Source organism: Ursus americanus, chromosome 30 (genome assembly GCF_024610735.1).
Source record: "Ursus americanus isolate L20-20 chromosome 30, mUrsAme1.1.p, whole genome shotgun sequence".
NCBI classification, from domain to species: Eukaryota; Metazoa; Chordata; class Mammalia; order Carnivora; family Ursidae; genus Ursus; species Ursus americanus.
This window is the reverse complement of record NC_142156.1, coordinates 11874702-11895875: the sequence shown is the minus strand read 5'-3', so window position 1 is coordinate 11895875 and position 21174 is coordinate 11874702. Positions and strand designations below refer to the sequence as shown.

General features: G+C 47.5%; 1 protein-coding gene across 1 annotated transcript in view; it reads right to left on the bottom strand.

Annotated features, from left to right (window-relative positions):
* The window catches only part of KSR2 (kinase suppressor of ras 2), a 389319-nt gene that overhangs the window by 157015 nt on the left and 211130 nt on the right, over positions 1-21174 (bottom strand). Inside the window, exon 5 of the mRNA XM_087857306.1 lies at positions 3507-3691. Within this exon, the coding sequence (XP_087713432.1) occupies positions 3507-3691 (185 nt within the window). The remainder of the gene's footprint in view (positions 1-3506; positions 3692-21174) is intronic.

Genomic DNA, 21174 nt, shown 5'->3' with positions numbered 1-21174 from the left:
TCAGACACCATCTGGGCCATGCGGCACACCCCAACGAAATACAGAATAAATGCAGCGAGGATGGGGAGATCACTCCATTGTTCTCTACGTCTTTGGGAGGTAGGTCCACTCCTGAGTCACCACCTTCCATGTCGAGCTGTAGCATTTAATAACTTGTGCTTTGTCCATAGTTAGCCTTAGAGAAAGGTTCCTCTAAGTTGGGGCTCCTGCCACTTCCTTCCCTCCCCCTGCTCATCACTCCCAGACCAGGAATGTAAGCCCACGGAGGTGAAGTCTTTCTCACGACCCATCAGAGGAGGCTGGGTACCCTGAGGGTCTGAGTCTTGGCCATTCTACCGCCAGATCTGTCTAATGCTGTCCCCAGGCGCCTAAGCAGAGGTAACAAGATGGCGGATCACCACTCTTCACATGTAGCCATGGCCAGAACTAACAGGGACAAAGGTGCAGACTGACTCAGCCTGGCAGGGACGTAGCATCAGGGGCTCCCTCCACTGGGTCAGAGGGAGAAAGGCCGGCACTGGGACCCAAAGACAGAAAGGTCTCTTCCGAAGGTCAGAGTAGGGGGAGAACAGGACTATTACAAGCAAGACAGAGCTAGAGCCTGACCCATGTGTCCTCCCAAGCGCCCCAGCCCACAGTCCTCAAACCAGCACTCTAAGTGATCAGAAGATTTGCCCAGGAAAACCTCACTGGTTAGCCTTAGAATCACAGCATTTCTAAGCTCTAGACTGGACCCTTGTGGAATCTTTTATTATACAACTGGGGAAACTGAGACCCAGACAGAGAAAGGATTTTGCTTCACCAAAGAGCAGGGATACAGGCTAGAGTTGGATTGGGATTCAAAACCTACCACGTGGGCAAGATCATTCGCCCTTTTGAGCCTCAGTTTCCTTATCTATAGAATGGGAATTAGAATGCCTGCCTCAATGTTTGTGGTGAGTTTTAACTGTGACGAGGCAGGGACAGAGGTCACACAAGCAATTGGCGGCATCACAGAGACTCAAACCGAGAGCTTCTCGTTTCCTAACCTGGAGCCTATTCTACCCTCTGTTTCTGTCATTTGTTAGGATCAATGGAAACGGGACTGGTCCATGGGATTCCGGCTAATATTTGGGGTACACCCTCATTCTCCTACAGAGACTCAAATGTGACTTTTCTCCCTTTTGGAAGATCAGAGGGCGACCTCTCTGCCTCCAAGGACCAGGAGGGTCCAGAGAGCCAACTATGCTTCTCTGGCCTCTTAGTGCTCAAGGCTGATTTTCATTAAGGACTTTGTTGCTGCCCACAGACAAGGGGAAAAGCGTCTCCTCTCCCATGGAGACCAGGGCAGGCAGGATAAGTTGGAAGCCACAGTGAATCCTCACAGAACTTTCTGACAGGAGAGGAAGGGTCTAAATGTGCAAGTCCATGGTTTTTGAAGCAAGCTGAAGATGTTTCTATCCTGGACAGAGCGAAAGTGCAGAACTGTGGTCCAGCCCCCAGAGACAGCGATGCCCAGAGACAGATGGCGGCTGGAGGCAGCCTCCCAGCCTCAGGCCAAGGTAAATTCCAAGCACTCTTAGGACCACGGGGAAGCGTGGGGAGGGGGGACTGAAAGGCATTTACCCATAGCCCCCAAATTAGTCATAAAGTCAGAGGATGTAAACGCTGCCAGGGAAAAGGAGCTAATTAACATCGCCACACCAGCTACCACGTATTAAGCACTAAATGTGTACCAGACCCTGTGCAGATGACTTGATGTCCGATCTAATCCCCACAACCACCTATGGAGGGCATCTATTGTGAGCCCCATTTTACAGATGAAGAAACTGAGGCTCAGAAAGGCTCTGCACTTGCTCGGGGTCAGGCACGCTGCTCAAAAAGACAAGAGCTGGGACTGGCCCCCAGCATCTCCCTTCCGGGCCATGACATCCTGTCTCACCCGCTGCTATGACACATTTGATACGTCATCACCCCCCTTGTCCTTGTCTGGGCTCCCAAGCCACCCTCTGACTGCCACACAGGCCCACCCCCAGCGAGTAGCTCTGGTCTGACAGTGATTTCTCTCGACAAATGAATAAATTGGCCTTCTGGTGTTGATACGTGTCATGAGTGCTATTTTAGTTTGCTTGATTCAGGGCCTGCACCCCCTGGGCCCCGAGACCAGTCAGGCTCTGGAACTTCTCCTCACTGATGTCCACATGGGTCTCTTCTGGTTCTGGACCCTTGGCCAATTCCTGCAGTGGATGCGTGATGCACACGTGTGCACCGAGTTCACCGTTCCGCCCAGGCCAACTGTCCAGCGGGGCTAAGGCAGAGCTTCTGAGCCCAACAGTCCTGCCACTGGACACCGGGCTGGAAGTTATGTGTGCAGCTCCCCAGGGAGAGAAAGAAACAGATTTCTCAGTGGGTTCACAGCCTCCCTAAAAAAAATTCAAAAACCCTCACGTAAAGGTAAAGAATAGAACTCTAAATTTAGAGAAAGGTCCCCTGCTGAAGAGTTGAGGGATCTGGGATCAAATCATATGTGATGGTGACGCTTATACATTCTGGAGTTAGGAAGAACAGGCCTCAAACCCGGGCTCGATGACTCAACAGCTGCGTGAGTTTGCCAAGTTCTTTCACGTCCCTGAGCCTCTGTTTCCTCATCTGTACAATGGGGATAACTCATCTGCACAACGGCTTGTTGTAAGAACCAAATGAGGCCATGCGTGTAGGCGATGAGCATATACAGGTGCTCAGGAAACATCGCTTATCATTTATCAGAGCAGTCTGATCACCCCGTGGCTGTACTGGGGGCCCACGGTTATTCCCTTCCTGTTCCGGCAGCCCCTCCTCCTCCCGAATTCCCAGTCCATAAAAGTCGATGTCTGAGCTGGAGGGCTGGTTGGGCTTTTTTTCAGGGCCTCCCCTCTGACCACATCTGTGCCTGTTCAGCAAAACGGGCCCCTGGGCAGAGAAGATGAAACATCTTCTGAAATCTCAGCCCTTGATCACCAGAAAGTTCCATTTCCGCTCCAAGTAATAACCACTTTGTCTCCAGCAGAAATTCGTGGGAGCAGAATGTAAACCACCCCAGGCCATGCTCAGCCCAGTTTGAACCCAAATACATCTTTGAAATGAAAGGTGATATGTGTTGACCTGAGTGGGGGGGGGGGCAAAATTACAAAATTTAATCATAGTTGCTTGATCCACAGTGGCCCAAGAAAAATCCTGTGACTGGGCAGCTGAGAAGCAGAGAGAAAAAGCTGATGATTCCTTTCAAGCCCTGCATGCTTGCTTCCCTCTGTCATCCCTACACACCTGCAGGCAAAAAGAGTAGGAACGCAGGACCAATGACAACAGCCAGTCAACCTCCCAGTGCTAATTACGCCCCTTCCCTTCGAAACCATCCCAAGGGGTGGGAGTGGCGCAGGTGGGAGGCGGATGAGCCATGTTCAAAGCACTTCATGAGCATATCTCGAGAGGGAACAGGGAGCGTGCACCTGGCAGACAAGAAGGGGCAGCACCCTGGGGGGGTGACTTACTTGCAGAGAAGTTGGCCTCGGTGTGGACGGGAGGGGTGGAGGGCAGGAAAGGTGCATGTCCCACAAAGAAGGAGCGGAGGGAGCGCTCCGACAGGAGCGGGGAGCGCTGCTGAGAAGGAATGTTCTCGCAGCTGCCCACGCTGCTGTGAATCTTGAGGTTCAAGGGTTTGCTTTTCTTCTTGGCTCTGGAAGAGAGACAGAAGAAGAAGAGAGGGAAATGTATCCATAAGTGCACATGGAATGAGAGCCGGCAGACCCAACCTCGTTAACATGGCACCAATGTCCACTCCCCACACTGACCTGGCCAGTTGTGGCTGCTCCATCCCCCTCTTTCTCAGCTATAACCCTGTGCTAGTGCTGTCCCCATAGCCCAGAATGGCCTCCCCTTCCCTGCCTGCTTAATCCCCATCGGTCTTCTCTGACTCCACTCTGGTGTCCAGTCCTCCAGGAAGCCTTCCCTGATACTCCCTTCCCTCCTTGCCTGGGTTGGGTGTTCCTCTTCAATTCATCTACAATATTCTGAGTGTATCCCTGTGGCTGTACTTTCCTATTTTCCTGAATTTGTTCTTTTAGTTTTTGTCTCCCAAGTAAACTGTGGGTCTTTGAGGGCAATGATTCTGTATTGTTCATTTCCCTGTCCTTGGCAATTAGCACAGAACTTGGCACACAGTAGGTACTCATTAAAAGCTTATTACATGACCAAGCTGGATTATGACTGGCACTTAATCATGCTGCACTGTAATTCCTTGAGGGCAGGAATCCTGTGGTTTTCGTTGCTGAATCTCTTAGGCCCTGGCTCTGGCTCGGCACCAACTGAATGGAATGAACTTCTGCATCTGCTTTGGAAACACTTCTCCCCTTCCCAGGGTGCTTAGGGGATCAGTTTAAGACAGTGTGATTTAGAAGAGCATCCCAAACTAACCACTCTGCCCTCCCCCCACACCCCCAGCGCCCCATTCATGTCTAGCCCGGAGTTGGGCGCCACCTTGTGACCAGAGTGAACCCTCCTTGCAAACGTTCTCTCTTCTAGATGGAGAGCTCAGGAAGGTGCCTTAATTAAAGACTGGAGGCCTCGTGTTGCAATGAGCACTGGGTGTCACACGCAAACAATGAAGTACGGAACACTACATCAAAAACTAATGAAGTACTGTATGGTGACTAACATAACATAAAAAAAGAGAGAGAGACGAGGCCTCCCACACATGCAGCCTAAAAGTCACCCTCTCCAGGAGGCCTGCTGCTCATCAGCTTTAAGGAATCCAAAGTGTGCCTGTGGAGTCACTCCCTCGCAGTGTTGGGCTGCCAGCCCTGCTTATTATATCCCTAGGGGTCGGCAGCAAGGCCCAGGAAGGTACTTCCCGTTATAGCTGCACATGTTAGCGGGCTCTCCCTGCCCAGAAGAGAGGGAAACAAAGGAGTGGCATTTCATTCCACAAGAGTCTCCAACGGTGGAGATTCAAAGACGCATCTACACCATGGCAGGATAATTTTGGAGTTAGACTTGCAAACCTTGGGGTCAGGGAGACCGGAGCTCAGGTCCTGATTGGGACCTCAGGAAAGTGATCTCATCTCTTTGTGCCTCAGTTTCCTCCCCTGGACAATGGGGGGAAATAACAGCACCTACCTAAGAAGGATGCCATGACAAATCTATGACAGAACGTGCTTGGCACAGGGCCAGGCACAGAGTGAGGGTTCCGGTGACCTGTTATTAACGTCACTATGAGCAGGTTAAACTGGGTGTCTGTATAGCATGGAATTAACCTGGAAGAAGCCAAAAGTTGAAGCTGAGCCAGGTTTTCCACCTGAAACATCTAGCAACTCTCAACCCACCACTATCCTTGGCAGATGAATGGATGCAGTCATACCCTCTGGCAATAGATACCATCATTATTTCCAAAACACTGACGGGAGCCTTGAGGCACTGGGCCACCAAATGACAAGGCCAGATCCCTTGTGTAAGGAGAAGCAAGTCCGACTCAGCACACGTTGAACAGTAGCTCAGTGACTGCAGAGCGTCAATTTGTTTTGCTAACTCAGGACCAGAGACGGAGAGGAGAAGGGGTATATATAAATAAATGTTAGACAGATGCATGGATCAAAAGCTGGATGGACAGATGGATGGATGGAAGGATGGACAGATGGATGAAGAGATGGAGGGGTGGGTAGATGGAAAGAAGGGTGGAGGGAAGAAGGGAAGGGAAAGAAGGAGGAAGGTAGGAAAGGTGGAAGGGTGGAAGATGGATGGATGGATGATGAAAAGGACAAAAGATGGATAGATGGATGAATGGATAAAGAGATGGATCAGAAGATGGATGGAAGGATGGATGGGTGGATGGACGGAAGGATGGATGGGTGGATGGATGGATGGACGGAAGGATGGATGGGTGGAAGGATGGATGGGTGGATGGATGGAAGGATGGATGGATGGATGAATGGATGGATGGATGGATGGAAGGATGCGTGGATGGAAGGATGGATGGGTGGATGGACAGAAGGATGGATGGATGGATGGAAGGATGGAAGGGTGGATGGGTGGATGGACAGAAGAATGGAAGGGCGGATGGATGGAAGGATGGATGGGTGGATGGGTGGAAGGATCGATGGGTGGATGGATGAAAAGGCTGAAGGATATAAGGATGATGGATGGATGGAGAGGGAGATGTAATGAAGGAAAAGAGGATGGGAGGATAGAAAGAGGGGAGGAAAAGAGGGTAAGAGAAAGGGAAAGTGGGGGGTGAATGGCTATATGATCAGAGTAGGTGGCGGGAAATCTTACATCACTTCCCGCCCACCAAGGAAGTCTTCATGGACAGAATGTGGGATTCACCTTTACCATCTGCCCTCATTACTCAGCACACTCAGAGGGAAAACAGACACAAATGACTGTGTCCAATGACTATGACTGTGTAAGATTCAGTGCATATTTTGCAGTATATCCTGCAGGTGTAATTAAAAAGAACATCTCTCCAGGATTGCAGGATATTAGAAATCTATTACATAAATGTCTTCCCTTGGAATCGAGGCCAATTCTGGGGAAAGCAGCAAAGTGAGGGGGCACGAAGCATTGGCGAGGGCAGCCCTACCCTTTGGGGCTGTATGAGCCCCGGGTGGGCCATGCTGCTGTCCGCACAGGCAGGCAAGTCAAAGCTCCCTGACCCGGCAGGCTGTGCTGACACAGCCCCAGGGCTGGGCTCAGCTGAGGCTGCACAAGCATGGCGGGAAGACCCCCAGCTTAGGGGCCATTGTCTGTGCTTCCGGAAAATGCACGCTGTTTTACCAGGTACAGCAAAGGATTATTCATTCCAGGGTTGGAATCTAGTAAAGTTCTTCTGACCTTCCTGAAGCCTAATTTGCAGAGAATATATCTGAACTAAAAGGATCCTGAGAACCCTTCGTTCTTCAATTGGTTTATTACTCTCCATCGCCAGCCTTCCAACTCCGGTCCGAGCCACTCTCCTCCCTCGCCTTAGCTGCTGTTGCCACCGCTGGTGTACCTGAATCGGACCCCCCAATCCCACTTTTTTTATTTTTGCTTTTTTAATTTTTTATTTTCTTTACTTTTTATTTATATTGAGGTAAAATTCAAATAATATGTATTAACCACGTTAAACTGAACAATTCACATGACCTTCCCTCCCGCCCCTGGCAACTACCAACCTGTCTCTGTAGATTTGTCTATTCTGAATATTTCATAGAAATGGAATTATACAGTGTAAGAACTTCTGCGTCTGGCTTCTTTCGATGAACCTAATGCTTTGAGGTCCATCCATGTGGTAACAATATATCAAAACTTCACTCCTTTTTATGGTTGAATAATCCCATCCCACTTTTGATTCTTTATAATCTATTCTCCACCCAGGCACCAAGGTGAGCTTTTAAAAAACATACACTGTATCATGTCATTCCTCTGCTTAAAAACTCCCAAAGGTTTCCTTTCAAAAGCTTCAAGGGACCCTCAAGGATCACTCTCTATTGAACTTCTTGTATTATCATCACTTTGTCACCCTCTGACTCTAGCCACTCTGGTCAGCTTTCTGATTTTTGACCGTACCAAATTCCCATCTACTTCAGGATCTCTGCACATGCTGTTCCTTCTGTCAGGAACACTATTCCCTATCCTATTAGTGGAAACCTACTTTAGGCATCACTTCCTTAGAGGCACAGTCCTTAGCCCTCAGAACTGGTCAGATCTCCAGGTCACATGCATTCCCAGCACTATCTGCTTTTCCATCACAAAATGCATCCCCGTTGGAATTCTGCTTTTACTTATGTGGTTGCTCAGTGAATGTCTATCTCCCCCATGGCTTGCGCCCTAACACACATGGGATGGGCCTGTATCCCAGCAACTAACATAAAGTAGGCAACCTACAGTTGCAGAGCCAAGACCAGAAGATGGGTCTATAGACTCCCACCTAAGCCCATGTGCTCCAACTCAAGCAAAAACAACCTGGCATCTTCTGTCTTGGGAGAATTCTAAAGGAATGTAGCCCAGTTTCCATCTGCAAGTCAGGAGGGCTGGTTTGGCAGCATCTTCTCAGTTAATTCCAGCTAGGGGCTCCTTGAGGGCAGAGACACACCTGATTTCTTTTGCCAGCCCCTGGCCACCCCCAGCCTAGGTCTGGCAGACAGACAGCTCTGTACTCCGAAGGCTTTTGATCGATGCCCACTTGCCACCTGTCCCTCAGAGCCTTGGTTGCAAGGATCGCTGCGGGGGTCCCAAACTGATGATTAGTCTTTGCACCACTTTCTCTTCCAAAAGCTTGCTGGGCGTTGAGTCAAGCAGAACTGCGGGCTCACATGGCCTCTTTACCCTCAGCTTCCTTGCGTGTGGGGTTGTGTCCCCTTGAACTCAAATGCCTTCACCCGGCCATAAACTTCAGCATCTCATTAACGGTGTCTGGAGCATCTGGCCCAGCCAATTGGGAGGAAATGAAGGGCTGGGGGCAGACAAGCTCGTCGTAAGCGTGGCTGGAGGACAGGCACAGCACACATTCTCGCACACCGCTCTGTGCAGCAAAGTGCTCCTCCAGCAACCATTTCCCCAAACAGGAAAAGATGCCCACTGGCCTTACACGGGGCTGTGTGAGCTGTCCCTCCCTCTCAAATGGCGCCATTGAAATCCTTCGCTGTTGTCATGATCTGATTACCCAAAATGAGGCCTACAGGCAAGACCCTTTTCAAAACCAAAGAACAGCACCACGTTCTTGGTTGGGGAGGGGGCAGAGAATACACACAGAGTCCAGGGAAGGAGAAGGTTGGAAAAGCATAGGCCTGGTAAGTCTAACACCCGGAGAATGGTTAGCAGCATCTGCTCTGCTCCTTGACCACAGGCTACAACCTTCATTTCTGGCTCGAACACACCACAAGCATGGAATTTAATCCACCCGGGCACTGGCAAAAAGGAAGCATGAGTGGGTCAAACACTGTAAGCTGCACTTTCCCTGGTGTGGACGAATATGCAATGCTTTCAGATGAGACACACGTGAAATTTTGGTATTTTAACAGCTAAAACTTGAAAAATAAACTTGCATATCAACTCCATGATCTCACAGCAATGATTTCCTCATATACAGCTTTATGTGAAATATACTAAGAAGGAAAGGAAGATGACACAGAAGGAGAAAGAGGAAAAGAGGAGGGAGAGGAAGAGACGTTGGTCGAAAAACATGTGAAGTGAATTCCAGTACAGGTCCCACCAGAATGGCTAAAAATAGAGTTGACAGTGCCAAATGCTGGCAAGAAGAGAGAGCAACCAGAATTCCCCCCAAATTCTGGTGAGATCGCAAACCAGTACAACCACTTCAAAAAGTTAATCTGGCAATATCTACTAAAGTGAACATACGCTCTGACCCCAAAATTTCACCCCTGGGTATGTACCCAACCAAAATGAGTGCCCCCATGTCCATAAACAACCCATGCAAGAATGTTCATGGCAACGTTATTCATACGGCCAAACACTGGGATTAGTCTCAATGTCCGTCAATAACAGAAAGGATAAATAAAGCATAGTATGCTCATACAATTGACCACTGCACGGCAACAAAAAAGAGAAAATGGCTAGACTTTAACATGGCCAAATCTCAATGTTATAGTGTCAGGCAAAGGAAATCAGCCACAAAAGAGCTTGTGCTGTATGACTCCATTATAATGCTATTTACATGAAGTTCAAGAACAGGCAAAATTAACCTATGCTAGAGAGGCCAGAAGAGTGATTATCTCTGGGTAGGTTGGTAGGTTATTTACTGGAATGAGACCCAAGAAGCCTTTGGGGGGCTGGACATGTCTTCAGTCTTGATTGGGTGGTGACTAATGGGGTATTGTGATACATACAAATTCATCAAACCACACACAAAAATTGTGCCCTTCACTTCTGAATGAAAGTTATGCTTACAAAAAGTCTCTTAAAACAATACTAAATAGGGGTGCCTGGGTGGCTCAGTCGGTTGAGCGTCTGCCTTCAGCTCAGGTCACGATCCCAGGGTCCTGGGACTGAGCCTTGCGTCAGGCTCCCTGATCAGTGGGGAGTCTGCTTCTCCCTCTCCCTTCCCCTGCCTGTGCACACACTCTCTCTCTCTTTCTCTCAAATAAACAAATAAATCTTTAAAAAAAAAAAACACTAAAATATATATCTAAAAGTGGGCAAAGGACTGGAATAGAGATTTCTCCAAAGAAGATATATACAGCAGGTCAAGATAGATAGATAGATAGATAGATAGATAGATAGATAGATAGATAGATGAAAAGATGCTCCATATCATTAGTCATTAAGGAAATGCAAATCAAAAGCCCAGTGAGATACCACTTCATACCCACTAGGACGGCCATGATCAAGAAGTCAAAAACAGAACAAGGGTTGACGAGGATGTGAAGTAACCGGAAACTTGCACCTTGCTGCTGGGATTGTAAAGTGGTGCAGACACTGTGGAAACAGCAGCATATGACCCAGCAATCCCACGCCTGGACATATACCCCAAAGAACTGAAGCCAGGTGTTCGAACAAAAACTGTGCACGATGTTTATAGCGGCATTATTCACAAGAGTCAAAAGGTGAAAACAACCCAAATGCCCATCAACAAATGAATGGATTAACAAATTGTGGTCTATCCATACCATGGAATGTGATTCAGGATTATGAAGCCCTGATTCATGCTATAATGCGGACCAGCCTCAAAAACATTAGCTAAGTGGAAAACACACACACACACACACACACACACACACACACACACACACACACAAAAGACCACACATTATGATTCCACTTAGATGAAATATCCAGAATAGGCAAATGAACAGAGATAGAAAGTGGATTAGTGGCTGGCCAGGTATGGGGGCAGGAGGGGCAATAAGAAGTGATTGTTTAATGGGTTTGGGGTTCCCATCTGGGGTGATGAAAAAGTTCCAGAACTGGAGAGTGGTGATAGTTGCACAGGGCTATGAATGTACTCAATGCCACTAAATTGTACACCTTAAAATGGCTAAAATGGTATATTTTATGTGATGGGTATTTTATTAGAATTAGAAAAACATATAATAGTAATACTGGAACTAGATCTCTCCTCCATACTAGCTGTCTGACCTACATGAAGTCACTTAGCCTCTCTGAACCTCGATGTCTGAACCTGTAAAAATGCATAACAATTCCTCTATCTCACAAGACTGAACTAATGTATTTAAAGTGCCTGAGAGAGTATCTGGCACCTGCTAGGTAAGAGTCTTTCCTGCGCTGGTCTCTTGCCAAGATAGTTCCTTTCCTCTAGACAGACTGAGGCTCTTTATGAGCAAAGATGATGTGAAAGCCAGGTTCAAAATCGAGGGAAAAGGGACAAGTATCCATGAAGAGGACCAAGGAATTCCTTTTCACCCTGGACCTCTGGCCTCAGGCGAAACACACGAAGGTCTGCGGACCACACTGACCGGGGACAGAGGCTGCCCGTCACTGGGATGCAGTGATGACGAGGCTGGGCAGGAAATGAAGCCTTTCTGGAAGAAAATTAACAACAGGATTTTCAAAGTCATCCAGAGAAAAGGCTTGGCAAGGAATGTTTACTCAAAGCACTCCTTTCCCCACCCTGTGTCTCCCTAGGACAAGAAAAATGCAACAAAACAAAAATTGGCTTAATTCCAAAAATTGATGCAATAACTATCACTAGGACAGTAAGGTGCTTGGACTGTAGCAGTGAAGGAGGGAGACAAGATCCATGCTCCGCCTGGGCTGGTATCCTGGTGGGGGGGGGGGACAGAAAAACACCTAAAGTAGTAGGGAAATACCGGGGAATAAGAGGAGCTTTGTGCAGAATTAAAATCAGGTGATGTGGTTGTGAGTGGGTAGTAAGACCTTCCTGGGGACATGGCATTTAGGCTGAGAACTGAATGTCAAAAAGAAGGCAGATTTGCAAAGATCTGGAGGGAGAGGGGATCAGGCAGTGAGGCAAAGGCAATGCTGGGGAGTCCAAGGTGAGGGCAGGTCAACTCACAATGAGCGAGAAGAAGAGAGGGAAGGCGGGATCGGGGGCAGGATGAGATCACTGCAATCAACCAGGTGCTTGCCCCTGTACGGAGGTGGGGTTTCATCTGAGAGCAACAGGCACCTGCCAACAGGTTTTGGGAAGGAAGATGACAAAAGTTAATTCTATTCTTGAAAGACCACTCTGCCAATGTGTAGAGAGTTGACTGTGGTGCGGGCAAGAATGGGGTTCCGGGATTCTGGAGAGGAGGCTGTGGCCGTTACCCAGACAAAAATGATGGCGGTGGTGTGGGCCAAGGTCTAGACATTGGAGGGGGAGGAAAAGGAAGCATCTGGAACACAGCTCTCCCAGGACTTGCCGGCCACAGTGTGGAGGGGTGAGAGGAAGAGACATCTAATGTCTCCTAAATCCGTGTGCAGTGTCGGTGCCCAGACTAGGCTGGATACTCTCCCCTGTATGGAAACATATTCTGGAAGGATACAAAAGAGGCTGTTACTTTCAGGCTTTGACTTAGAAACCATTGGAACAGAGTACCAGGAGCATTCTTTGATAATAATAAAACATCATTGTAAAATGACATGCAGTATTTTAGGCTTGAATTTTTTCTCTTTATTTTATTAAAACAAAACCAAAAAAAAAAAAAAACCTCTAGAGAACAGAGGTATAGACATGAAATAATGTGGCCAATCGTTATTTAATATTTCAATGATGGTTCATTATTTTTTCAGTAAGTTTTAAATTGAAGATCAAATTTGAGAAGGATTTTGTTTCCCATATGGCTTCTATCAGGCTCTTGGTAACTGGAATCTCAGATTTAGTTGACAGATATAAAAATGTGGTTGTTTATAGATTCCTAGAAATTAAACATATATATATGCTTCTATATATATATGTATATATAAACTTACATATTTATAGTACATAGCATATACTGTATATAATATACTATATTACAGTATAGTATTATCTATATGTATATTTATATATAATATACATTCAAGTATAATACATATGTATTATATTTATGTGTACAAATTTGTATATTTATATATACTATACAATAGTATAATATATAACAGCATATTATATATTTATGTATATAAATTTATATATGTGTTATAGTGTGTGGTTAAATATATATGTTATATATAAATATATGTACTTGAAAAATGTGCAAAATATCTTAAGAATAGATACACGGTATTTTTTTTAAGATTAAACTTTGCTCAGTAACAGATCAGCTCTCAGTATCAAACAGACTTTCTACTAAGACTTGATTGGGAAAAGAGCGAATTGTTCCATATATATATACGTGTGTGTGTGTGTGTGTGTGTGTATACACACACACGATATGAATATCTATATAATATATACACTACATATATGTAGTATTCCTCTCTATATGCTATACATTATATTCCTCTATATACACTATATATTGTATTCTACTATACACATTATCTATGTGTGCGTGTGTATATATTCCTTTCTTGTCCACTAAGACACCGCTTCATTTTTTTTTTTTTTTTTTTTTTTTTTTGTTATTCGACAGAGAGAGACAGCCAGCGAGAGAGGGAACACAGGCAGGGGGAGTGGGAGAGGAAGAAGCAGGCTCTTAGCGGAGGAGCCTGATGTGGGGCTCGATCCCAGAACGCCGGGATCACGCCCTGAGCCGAAGGCAGACGCTTAACGGCTGCGCCACCCAGGCGCCCCAAGACACCGCTTCAGATCCTCACAGGGTATGAGAGAGGAAGAAGGAATGCGAGAGGACAGGAGAAACGTTCTAGCCCAGAGGTCGATGAATTTTTTTCTGTAAAAGCCCTCTGCAAGTCGTATGTTCTCTGCCGAAACTACTCAGCCCCACCTGCGTGGCCAAGATCAGCCCGAGACCACGTGCGCATGAATGGATGTGGCAAGTTCCAGTAAAACTAGCTACAGAGACAGGCGGTGGGCTGAATTTGTTCCTCGCACTCTAGCCTGCCAGCCCCCGTTCTAATAGGGTCTGGACTCACCTAGAAGTAGGAAACGTGAAGCATACTACCCAAACCGCACTGCATCCTTCTCCCCATCATCTGGCTCACCCCAGGAGTGGCTTCTCCTGCCACCCGGGTCCTTCCTTCCCCATCCTGCCCGCTCCTGGGGTAGACTGGGTCCTGTCATAGCACCTACACATTCCTTCGAGCTCTGGCCCCATGCTGCCATACATCCTTGTTGTTCTGATGGTTTGCTGAGGGTGGGTGCCTCCCACCCTCGGAGGGATCATGTGTGACTTGTTCTCTGTGGATCCCCAGCACCCAGCACAGGACCTGGCATATAGGGAGAGCTCAATGAACTAAATGAATATCCAGAAGTCTGTGTGTTTCCATTGCACCAGCACATGGATGCTGGCGGGCTCCTCGTTCAGGGGAGTTGAGGAGGGGGCGGCCCTCCAGTGGATCTACTCTGTCTCCATGCTATCCAGGAGGGGCCAGGCTGGCACCCCACCCTATACATTTATTTCTAATAGGAGGCATGTGCCGCATGCAGTGGCTGTGGCGGGGGTGAATCTGCAGGAGAGGCAAGCACCTGCGTTAGCCCACCTGGGACTGTGAATTTCGGTAGTCACAGGACAGCCGGTGTCGGCACTAAGAGCTGCCTGGCCGAGACGCCGGGAGCGGTGATGTGCTTGGGACATGCCATCTCATTTGAGGTAGCAACAATTATAACCCCTGTTTTGCAGTTAAGGTAACTGGGGTTCTCAACAGTTAATGTACCCAGGTCACAACTCAATAAAGGCCTGGGGTGTGCACACAGATTGAACTGACTCCAAAGCTTGTACTTAATGGCTCCATTAATTCCCCAGTAAGAGCTGATTGCATACATTCCCATTTTATAGAGGGGCCTGTGCACGCTTGGGGTGGTGTACGTTGTTGATTTCAGGGTTCACTGGGAAGAGCCAATCTTGTGCCTCCAAACCGGGCATCTTGCCACAAAGCTGGTCTCACCCAGTTCTTGACCTGCACATGGACAATGCTGCCTCGGCCTGTGATTATGGAATAATCCGGAAGCCCACAGCCCCCTCTCCAAGTGAATGCCACTGCACAGCCCAGCCCAGCTTCCCCCCCACCCCGCCCCATCTGAGCTCACCCAGACAGCCAACCTCACTTCTGCCTTCCAGGCCCGCTGATTTTCCTGCATCCCTGTGATTAGCGACTAATCTTATTTTTTTGTTCCCCAACCCATAAATCAGTTACAGACCAAATATTTACACAGGCCATCATTTCCGACTGAACCAGGGCTCTGACAGCCCTCATTATTAAAAAGGATGACTGATTTTGGGCAGAGATTTCATAGGCATGTGGCTGGATGTTTTCTTTTAGGCTTCCTTCCCCCTCCCCTTGCCTGAAGAAAAGACAATTTCCAAGATAAATTGGCACAGAGGTCTGCTCTGGCTGTCTCCCTGGGGCCAGTGGGACATGGGCAGCCTCCATCAGCCCAATAAGTGATGACCAGCACTGGCTTCTTCCCTCTTTGCTTGGCCTCCCCATGGGCAGGGAGTCATCTGACTCATAAACATCTCCTAAAATCAGAACCCCCTAAAGGAGACCGAGAGGGGAGGGGCCAGGAAGGGTGAATCAGCCGCACTGCTCTCCTTCGCCCAGGACACTCACCCTACTGGGTGACCCCGAAGGAGGCCATGTGTTGGGTTGATAAGATGACCCGGTGGAGAAAGCAGGAGGCTGGATTCCTGACCTGGTTCTATCATTATTAGCAAGTCACTGTGGGCTTTGAGGCTGGTTTCCCCTCCTGTCTGAAACAGGGATTTGCTGAGAGGTCTCTGTCCCTTTCTGCTCCAGGTATCTTGGCTCTAATTGTGACAGCTGCTGCTCACTGAGCCCTTACTATGTGCCTGGCCATGTGTTAAACATTTTAGGGGCATTAGCTCATTTTATTTTTTAGGATGGCGGAAACCATCTCCAGGTGAAGAAGCAGGGTCAGAAAGGCTAAGCAACGTATCCAAGGTCACACAGCCTATAAAAGGCAGAGAACCAGGATTTGAACTTGGTTCTGTCTGACGCCAATGCTTGCAGTCCTAAAACGTATTGCAGCCCCTCTAGGACCAGGATTTGCTCGGGACACTGTGGTAGGGAAGCATGCTGTCATCTGGATTCTCAGCACCTAAGACATCTCCGTATAAAATCATCCAGGGTCAGCATGCTAAGCAAAGGCACAATCGACAATCATCTGCTCAAGTGTTGAGCCAGCGAAGGGCCTTCTCTCAGGGAGCTGGAGTTGGCTAGAAATATTTATTCAGGGAAACTGAGTATTTTGCCACCTATGGAGTACTTCAAAGAAGCTTCCTTTACCCTGAGGGAAATTAACTGAGAGTGAATCTTTATGGACATGCGTGAAGAGGCCCTATCCGTCAACCTCAGAGTTCTATGAGCTCCCCACTGAAAGACTGCCATCACAGCCTGTGAGACAGACAACAGTATCTTCCAGCTGCTGATGGCTCCGGAAGGATTCGCAATACTGGGGGCTAGCTAGGCGCCCCAGGCCGGCTGCTGAACCTGGCATGATCTCGGTGTCCTTACTTGTAAAATGAGGGCTGAGAGCAGACCATCCTTAAAAGCACATCCATCCTTACTGTGATGATTCTGCACCGTGCCTCCCTTTCCTCCAGACTTACAGCACGACCTTGGGCGGGTCAGAATCTAGGAGGCTTCCAGTCTCCTTATTTATATGGTGGGATCACCTCTCCAGACCCTCCGTTTGCCTCTTGCTTCGGTGGGGGGCAAATGAGTCAGCATGAGCTGAGCAGAGAACGTGGCAAAACCTCAGCCAGTGTGATCCCAGCGGTGTGGGGTTTCCAATAAGTCATCCGTGACTGTCCTACAGAGACTGCAAGAAGTAAGTCTAAAACTCTTTTTCCATACGAATGTGAAGAATTGTTGCCTGAAATCTGCGGGGTTTTTTTTTCTTCTTCAAACCAAGGCCTTTGACCTGTTTTCACCTTTTGCCTCCAACAGTGACTTGTTATGATACAAAATGTGTTCATTTGGGGATGAAATAATACAGAGGATGGGCCTTTTGGGAATTGTAACTTAACGTTCCCATCAAGAGTACTTATTCCTGCCCCAAAGGCTCACGTATTTAAAGATTAGCCAATGACCTGTAATGTTTCTTTGGGTGGGTTGTTTGTGACCATCCAGAATTCACCGCCCCTCTTTGAGGGAATTCTCTTTCCTCTGAGGACAATCTTGTTGGGGGTGTCAACTAGGAGACAGATGCGACCCTCCCCAAGTCACCAGGTGCCAAGTCAGACCAGTAGGAATCTCCCTGGGGACATGAATTGTGACTGGCATGACAATGATGGGAAAAATCTTTGAAGCTCAGTTAATCCCCCCAAAACCCGTCAAGCCATTCCTGCTACTTAGAACCTCTGGGGTGCTCTGGATCCTGTTCCTTTCTGTGCTTTCCCGTCTATCCTAAGGGTTACCCTAGAATATTCCATATAAGTTCATTCTCTGCTTAAGCCAACCAGAGATGGCTTCTACTTGTTAGCAACCTAAGACCCATAATGCATCCTTGAGACCACTAAAGCTAAATTTCTCTCTTAAAAAAAGTTTACAGCTTCATTTTTCTCTAAGTCAGGCTAAGTACCCTCAGTTCTAGAGTTTCTCAAAGCCTTTGCTGTCAGGTAGGGCCCTGACCTCTGTGTTTTAACAAGCTCTCTAGAAACACCTCCCCAGATCTGAGAACCTCCGCTCAGCTTGCTAAGTGTACATGGAAGACACCTGCCTGCATTGTTACCAGGGGGTCTGGCACAGGCTGATGTTCTAGAACAAAATACCACTCCCATTGCTAGCATCTGCTCAGGCTCTCCACAGACGCGATGACAAGGCTGAGAGTTGAGGCCGGACCAGGGTTGAAACACGGCAGAAGAAAAGAGGTAATGTCGCAGCAAAGGACATTCTCTGAGCCAGGGACACAACCACATAGGCCACAAAGTCCATCACTGCCCCAAGCATTGGAAACCCAAGCTCCACCCTGCTCTGAATCAGAAAAGTCCAGCGTATTTATGATAATTCCAGGCTCCCCAGACACAGTCCCACTTAGCAGGTCCCCACTGGAGTTTGTAGAGAGAGCAAGGCCAGAAACATCTTAATAAGGCAGGGATCTAATAAAACATGTTGGATCCATACTTCAGAATACTATGCAATTATTAAAAAGAATGAGGGGGTTCTATGGCTGGGGTCAATAAACTTCTGTAAAGAGCCAGATAGTCAATATTGTGGACTCTGTGGTCCAGACAGTCTCCATCACAACTACCCAGTTCTGCTATTGAAGCACTAAGCCATCCTAGGCAACCCATAAACACATGGGCGTGCCTATGTCCCAATAAAACTTTATTTACAAAAACAAGGGGTGGGCCAGATTTGGCTCCAGGGCCACGGTTCGACAGCTCCTGCTCTCCACAAGCAGATACGTTAAACTTTAAGACACATTGACTTGTGAAGAAAACTGACTGTCAAGCAACACATATAGTGTGAGCTCATTTATACAAATACAAATATCTAAACATAAATATGTATAAATACATTTGTGAAATGTTTGAATGTATATCCTATATATTCATATGATGTATTTAAGGTGTGGAAGGGGAAATAAAATGGAGTCATTCACATCAAGGGGTTTTAAAACGAAGCCAGGAGGCCATGAAGGAGGTGGGCCTTATTGCCCATCCTCACCAGGTAGATCTGTGAACTTCTGAAATGGGCCAAAGGGCAAATAGCCCAAGGACTCAGCTGGAACACTTGCAACTTGCTACAATAAGAGACTTTGCTTAGTGAAAGCCTTAGCAACCAATTATGTCCAGCCACAATTAGTTTTCTGCCACCAACACCAATCAAAATTCTTTGTCAACAATGAACACAAGCATTCCTTTCTGCCTTTAAAAACCCTTAACTTGTGTTCCCTAGTGGGACACAAATTGGGCTGCAACCTGAACCTTTGCTCCCCAAATGGCAATCCTAGACCCCAAATAAGTGTTTTTGTTTTATTTCAGTTCTCCACATTTCAGTTCTACCTCTTTCTGTTTGTTTGTTTGATAAAGGCCACAAAAAAAAAAAAAAAAGAACTGGAAGGGTTTCCACTGAGAAAAACAGTGGGAGGAAGGGGGCTGGGGAAACTGCCACATTTGACTCTGTGTGTGAATTTTTTACCAAAAAAAAAAAAAAAAATGCCTACCATGAGTGTAATTGCGTGTAACTTGGAAAGGAAGGAAAAAAGAAGGAGGAAGAGAAGTGAGATGGGAGAGAAGAATGAATGGAGAGGAGGAAGGAGGGAGGGAGACAAAGTAAGAAGGAAGGCTGTGTTCCAATAAAACTTCATTTACAAAAACAGACGGGGCCACATTTGGACAGATGGGCCATAGTTTCTGACCCCTGGTCTAGACTATCGACTCCAGTGTCTTGGCGGTTTTGTTCATCTGTCTCTATTGACCTGGAAAATGAACAATTCAACTATTATCTTAAGCCTCTGACACAAGCATGCATAAGGGGGATTTGACTGTGTGTTACTTATTTAAACATCTTGAACTAATTGCTGCCAGCACACAGGTTAATTAAATGGCAGTGATCTAAAAAAAAAAAGAAAGAAAGAAAGAAAGAAAGAAAGAAAGAAAGAAAGAAAGAAAGAAAGAAAGAAAGAAAAATTCCATTCTCATTCTCACATTATCACATCAAAGGGGACTCATTCTGTGGCACTTTGCTGGCTTAGAAAAAGAAAAACAGAGCTGATGGCTTCTGCTCCACATGGAGAGATCTGTTTTCCAGATCCTGCCAGGCACAAAAGCTGGTCTGTGGTCACGCAGGTTCCCAGATCTGCAGGCAGATGTTTCCATCGCCAAGGAAACCGCATCTCGAAATGCCACGCAGTGTTTTCCAACCACCGCAAACGGATCCTGATGTGGAGGAAAACCTTCTCTCGAAAACAGCAACAGGGCTTCCGGGAGGACCGACATGGCCTGGCAATGCTGCAAAGGTGACTTTCAAAAGCATCGGGGCTGTAGTGTTGAGGGGATGGGAGGAAAAATGGGAAGCTGTGCGAGTGGCTTTTTAAAGTAGAAAGAAAATTGCTACACTCTTGGACACTTTGTTCCACGGGGGGCCCTGGGATCAAGGGCAATTGGTGTCTTGACTGGCGGACTAGGGCAGCAATGCCAAGTGCAATCTTTAAGTTGTTGGGAAGGGACACCACCCAGAGTCTTACTGCGGCAAAGAAAGACTCCAGCAGTGGCCAGTGAGTCACCGGTCCTCACCTGGAGCCACAGGGCCCCGGGAAGCAGGAGAAGAGTCTCTCCTCTCCCTCCTGAGTATGCAAAGTCGCCGGCCCTTCCGGGGGGGCTGCGCCTACAGTGTGACTTGAGCACCGGGATGAATTATGCATCAGAGCGGCTTTGCAGGCTGACAGAGACAGACGGCTGCCCACCCGAGGCCGTGCTGGGTGCAAACAGAGCCATCCCATCAAGGTGTTTCAAGAGGCCCTTTCCTGCCCCTTGTTTGCTTGGGTGCAGAATCCCTATGCTGGGTGGCTGTCTCCCTCACTCTCCAGTGTCCACACCAGATCTCTTGGCAGCTCAAAGCATCTCAGAAGGTAGTATGGGCCACGGGCCAAGCCATGAGCCGCAAATGAAATTGCGAAGCTGAAGTCAAAATCAGGCAACGAAGATGCTTCGCCGACCCATGCTGGTCACCAGGATGAACATGTCCCCCCTCGTGATCTCCAATCTTCAGAGTCCAGTGTGAGAGGTAGAGGACCAGGTCCCCATTGCACAGTTTGGGAAAGCTGCTGGCCCGAGGGCCCAGAGAGGTGGCATTCCACCAGAGTCTGTGCTCACCCCCCCTCTGCAGGTGCCACTGGGACAACCAGGCTGGTGGGGCCCAGGGGAAGGAGAGATGATGAATGTAAATCAGAGAGGATGGAACAAACAGACAAATAACCCAATAGGAAAAAAAAAGTACAGAAGACTCGAATAGACATTTCTCCAAAGAAGACAAACAGTGGCGAAGAAGCACACAAAAAGACATTCAACATCATTAGCAAAATGCAAATGAAAACCACAATGAGATATCCCTTCACACCCACGAGGGTGGCTATAGTCTTTTTAAAAATGGAAAAGAACAAGTGTTTGTGAGGATGTGGGAAAAGGGGAGAGC